The sequence below is a fragment of the Pelophylax lessonae genome (genome assembly GCF_965119305.1).
Source record: "Pelophylax lessonae genome assembly, chromosome: 8".
NCBI lineage: Eukaryota > Metazoa > Chordata > Amphibia > Anura > Ranidae > Pelophylax > Pelophylax lessonae.
In genome coordinates this window covers 4,860,350-4,863,792 of record NC_138775.1, presented here as the reverse complement: position 1 = coordinate 4,863,792, position 3,443 = coordinate 4,860,350, and the positions used below count along the sequence as shown (strand labels likewise).

The 3,443-nt window shown below is 40.6% G+C and overlaps 1 protein-coding gene across 1 annotated transcript; it reads right to left on the bottom strand.

Moving 5' to 3' along the window:
- Positions 1-2,066: 2,066 nt before the first annotated feature.
- Positions 2,067-2,946, bottom strand: LOC309561703 (olfactory receptor 1G1-like; the record flags this gene model as incomplete). The annotated part of the gene is given in 2 exon segments (XM_082265689.1): positions 2,067-2,117; positions 2,119-2,946. Coding segments are annotated over 2 exon segments (879 nt in total).
- Positions 2,947-3,443: the final 497 nt, after the last annotated feature.

The following is a 3,443-nucleotide window of genomic DNA, read 5'->3' as shown; positions in this document are numbered from 1 at the left end:
CAGTGGGTTAAATCCTGCTCTGTAGAATCGAAGAGGGGTGTATAATTCGCACTAAATAGAGAGGTGATAGCAGGTGTCAGCCTAACCCCCAGGTAGGGAAGCGCCTGCGAGCACCATTTAAAGGGGAAGGAAGCCTGCATAGCTGCTAATGTCGTGTCATCAAGGTTTATATTCAATGCTTCTGATTTGAGTTGATTGACCCTCAGGCCAGAGACCCTCTCGAATCTTGATAACAAAGAAAACAGGTTGGGCAAGGTGGTAACAGGATCGTAACAAAGAGCAATAAATCATGGGCAAACAAGCCACATTTATGACTCCTACCAGAGCTCTCCACACCATGTATATTAGGATCAGATCTTATGGCTAACGCCAACATCTCTATAGCAATAACAAAGAGAAGTGGCGATAGAGGACAGCCCTGTCTAGTTCCCCTCGCAATACTCAACGGATCCGAGATACCACCATGCCCAACAATATTGGCCGACGGATTTGAGTACAAAGCCCCCAAAATGTTAAGAAAATTCGGGCCACAGTTCTACCTGGACAGGACTCGAAAAAGAAAAGACAAGGACAAAGAATCATAGGCCTTATGAAGGTCCAATGACATAAACATACCCTGATGGGGGGGACCCCCATCCCAATTAGATCGTAATACTGTGATCAAATCCACCGCTCGCCTGATTTGGTCCACAGCTTGCCTCCTGGGGACAAAGCCCACCTGGTCAATATGTACCTATTGTGCTAGAAAGGTGTTAAACCGGTTGGCATAAATTTTCGTCAAGAATTTAAGATCAGTATTGATCAGGGATATGGGCTTATTCCCTGGGTTTATTTTTAATTGTTTTGGTTATATACTAGTAATAATATACTAGTAATAATAGTATGGTTGTTTTACATTTGTCAGCTTTGTGCCAGTTAAAGCCCTTATTGATACAAAAAAAAAACTTTGTTAAAAAATCACGACAGGAAACATAGTAATTTTGAGGAACAGCAAAGCATCCTGAATCTGTTACATTTGGTCTGTGGGTTACAATGCCCCCTGGTCAGGCAAGGGTAAGCAGGGCCGATGTAAGGGTTTTTGTCTAAACAGGTGAAGGGTGCATTTTGCCTTATTCTGCCTAAGCTGCCTCATGCTGGTGCCGGCCCTAAAGGTAAGTAAAGCCGGGAGCACCTGACATTTTATAATGCACATTACTGAAATTTTTAGTCAACTGAAAATGGCACAGAAATACAAAAAGTGTCTAAGTTCACAATGATTCACTTAAAGACCTTACAGTTGCATAAAAATATATGTAAAAAATGATGGTAAGAAAAATAATCACAGAGTTTTTTTAAGGTTAACCAAACTACAGGCAGTCCCAAACAAGATAGGGACTGTAGGTTTGTTCTTAAGTTGAATTTGTTTGTAAGTCGGAACAGGTACATTTTTTATTTTTTATTTCTCCCAATCCTTCTCCGAATCATTTGGATATTCATTGGCATGATGTGCCTTCCTGAGGCGGGGGACTCGCCGTGTTTGGAGGAAGAAAAATGCTGACTATGACCCTAAGAACACCATCCCTACAGTCACCATCCCTACAGTCACTATCCCTACAGTCACTATCCCTACATTCACCTTCCCTACAGTCACCATCCCTACTACAGCCACCACCCCTACAGTCACCTTTCCTACAGTCACCTTCCCTACAGTCACCATCCCTACTACAGCCACCACCCCTACAGTCACCTTTCCTACAGTCACCTTCCCTACAGTCACCATCCCTACAGTCACCATCCCTACAGTCAAGCACGAAGGTGGAAACATTATGCTTTGGGGCTGTTTCTCTGCTAAAGGTACAGGCCAACTTTGCCGCATTGAGGGGTCCAATGGATGGGGTCATGTATTGTAAAATATTGGATAAGAACCTTCTTCCACCTTATGGTGATTCTGGCCCTGAGGGTAAGTAAAGCTATGAGCCCCTGACATCTATACATTTTATAAATTACATGGCTGACATTTTTAGTCAACTGAAAATGGCCCAGAAAAAATAAAAAAATAAAAAATAACAAAGTTCACAATGATGTTTTCAGTGTGGTGCCTTCAATAAACTTAAGTGATAATAACCCCTCATTAGTGCCTCCATAAAGGTCCTTGTTCCTCAGGCTGTAGATCAGAGGATTCAGCAATGGGTTAATGAGGGAAGATATGACTGTAAACAGTTTTTCAAAATTTACCATTTTACTGGAAGTGGGAACAAAGTAAATAATAATGAAGCAGCCATAAAAGATAAAGACCACGGTGAGGTGTGAGGTGCAGGTGGAGAATGCTTTTATCTTTCCAGTCTTGCTACGGATACTAAAGATGGTACTGAAAATATAGAGATAGGGAAGGAAGGTCAGAAGGAAGGCTCCCAATCCAAGACCACCGCCTGCTACAAATACGACCACCATGTTCATGAAGGGGTCAGTGCATGTAATTGGAAATAAGTGTGGAAGATCACAAAAGAAGTTGTGGATGGAAGCTGTCCTGCAGAAGGACAACCTGAGCAAAAATAAAGTATGAACTAAAGAGAAAGAACATCCTGCAACCCAGGCCAGAGAGGCCATCTGAATACAGACTCTCCAAGACATAATTAGTTTGTAATGTAGGGGGTGGCAGATGGCAATGTAGCGGTCGTAGGACATAGCTGACAGCAAGAAAACTTCTGAGATAGCAAAGAAGAGGTAGAAAAAGACTTGGGCTATACAGGCAGGAATGGATATTGATCGGCTTTTTGTGACCAAATCAAAGAGCATCCTTGGTGCGGTCACTGATGAATAGGACATGTCCAGAAATGCCAAGTTTGCAAGAAAAAAATACATTGGGTTGTGCAGATGATAGTCAGTGAGGACCAAGAAAAAAATAAGAAGGTTTGTGATAAGAGTCATCAGATAGATCAGAAGGAAGAGCACAAAAAGTCCATTCATGGTCAGTGGATGGTCTGATAGACCCACAAGAGTGATAGAGGAAATCTCTGTCTTATTCCTAATATTATTCATTTTTTTCTTTGTTTAATTTCATCACTATAATACAGTAATAAAATTTAGGATCTGAGGAATTAATCAATGGAAAAACATGTACGGTGTGCCTGCACAGTATATTCAGGTTTACATGTAGACATCTTTACCAGCGAATGATTTATTCTAATATAAAATGTTGGCATTCCCTCAGGACAGTCTGCTGGGTTGTAAGAACACAAAGCTGAAAGTCTCATTAAAGGTCTTTTAATATGTAATTTATAACACCTTGGGAGTCATTTTCCTATAATTGAGAACAGTCTTTAATATTTAAATATAACATCCACTGAAAGACTTTTTTTTTTTGTCAAATGAATATATGTTTATTCTTGTGACTGTATCAAAACAAGTGCTGGCATTAATGAAAAATGGTGTGTTCACCGTATCAAGTTCAATAATAATGTTTG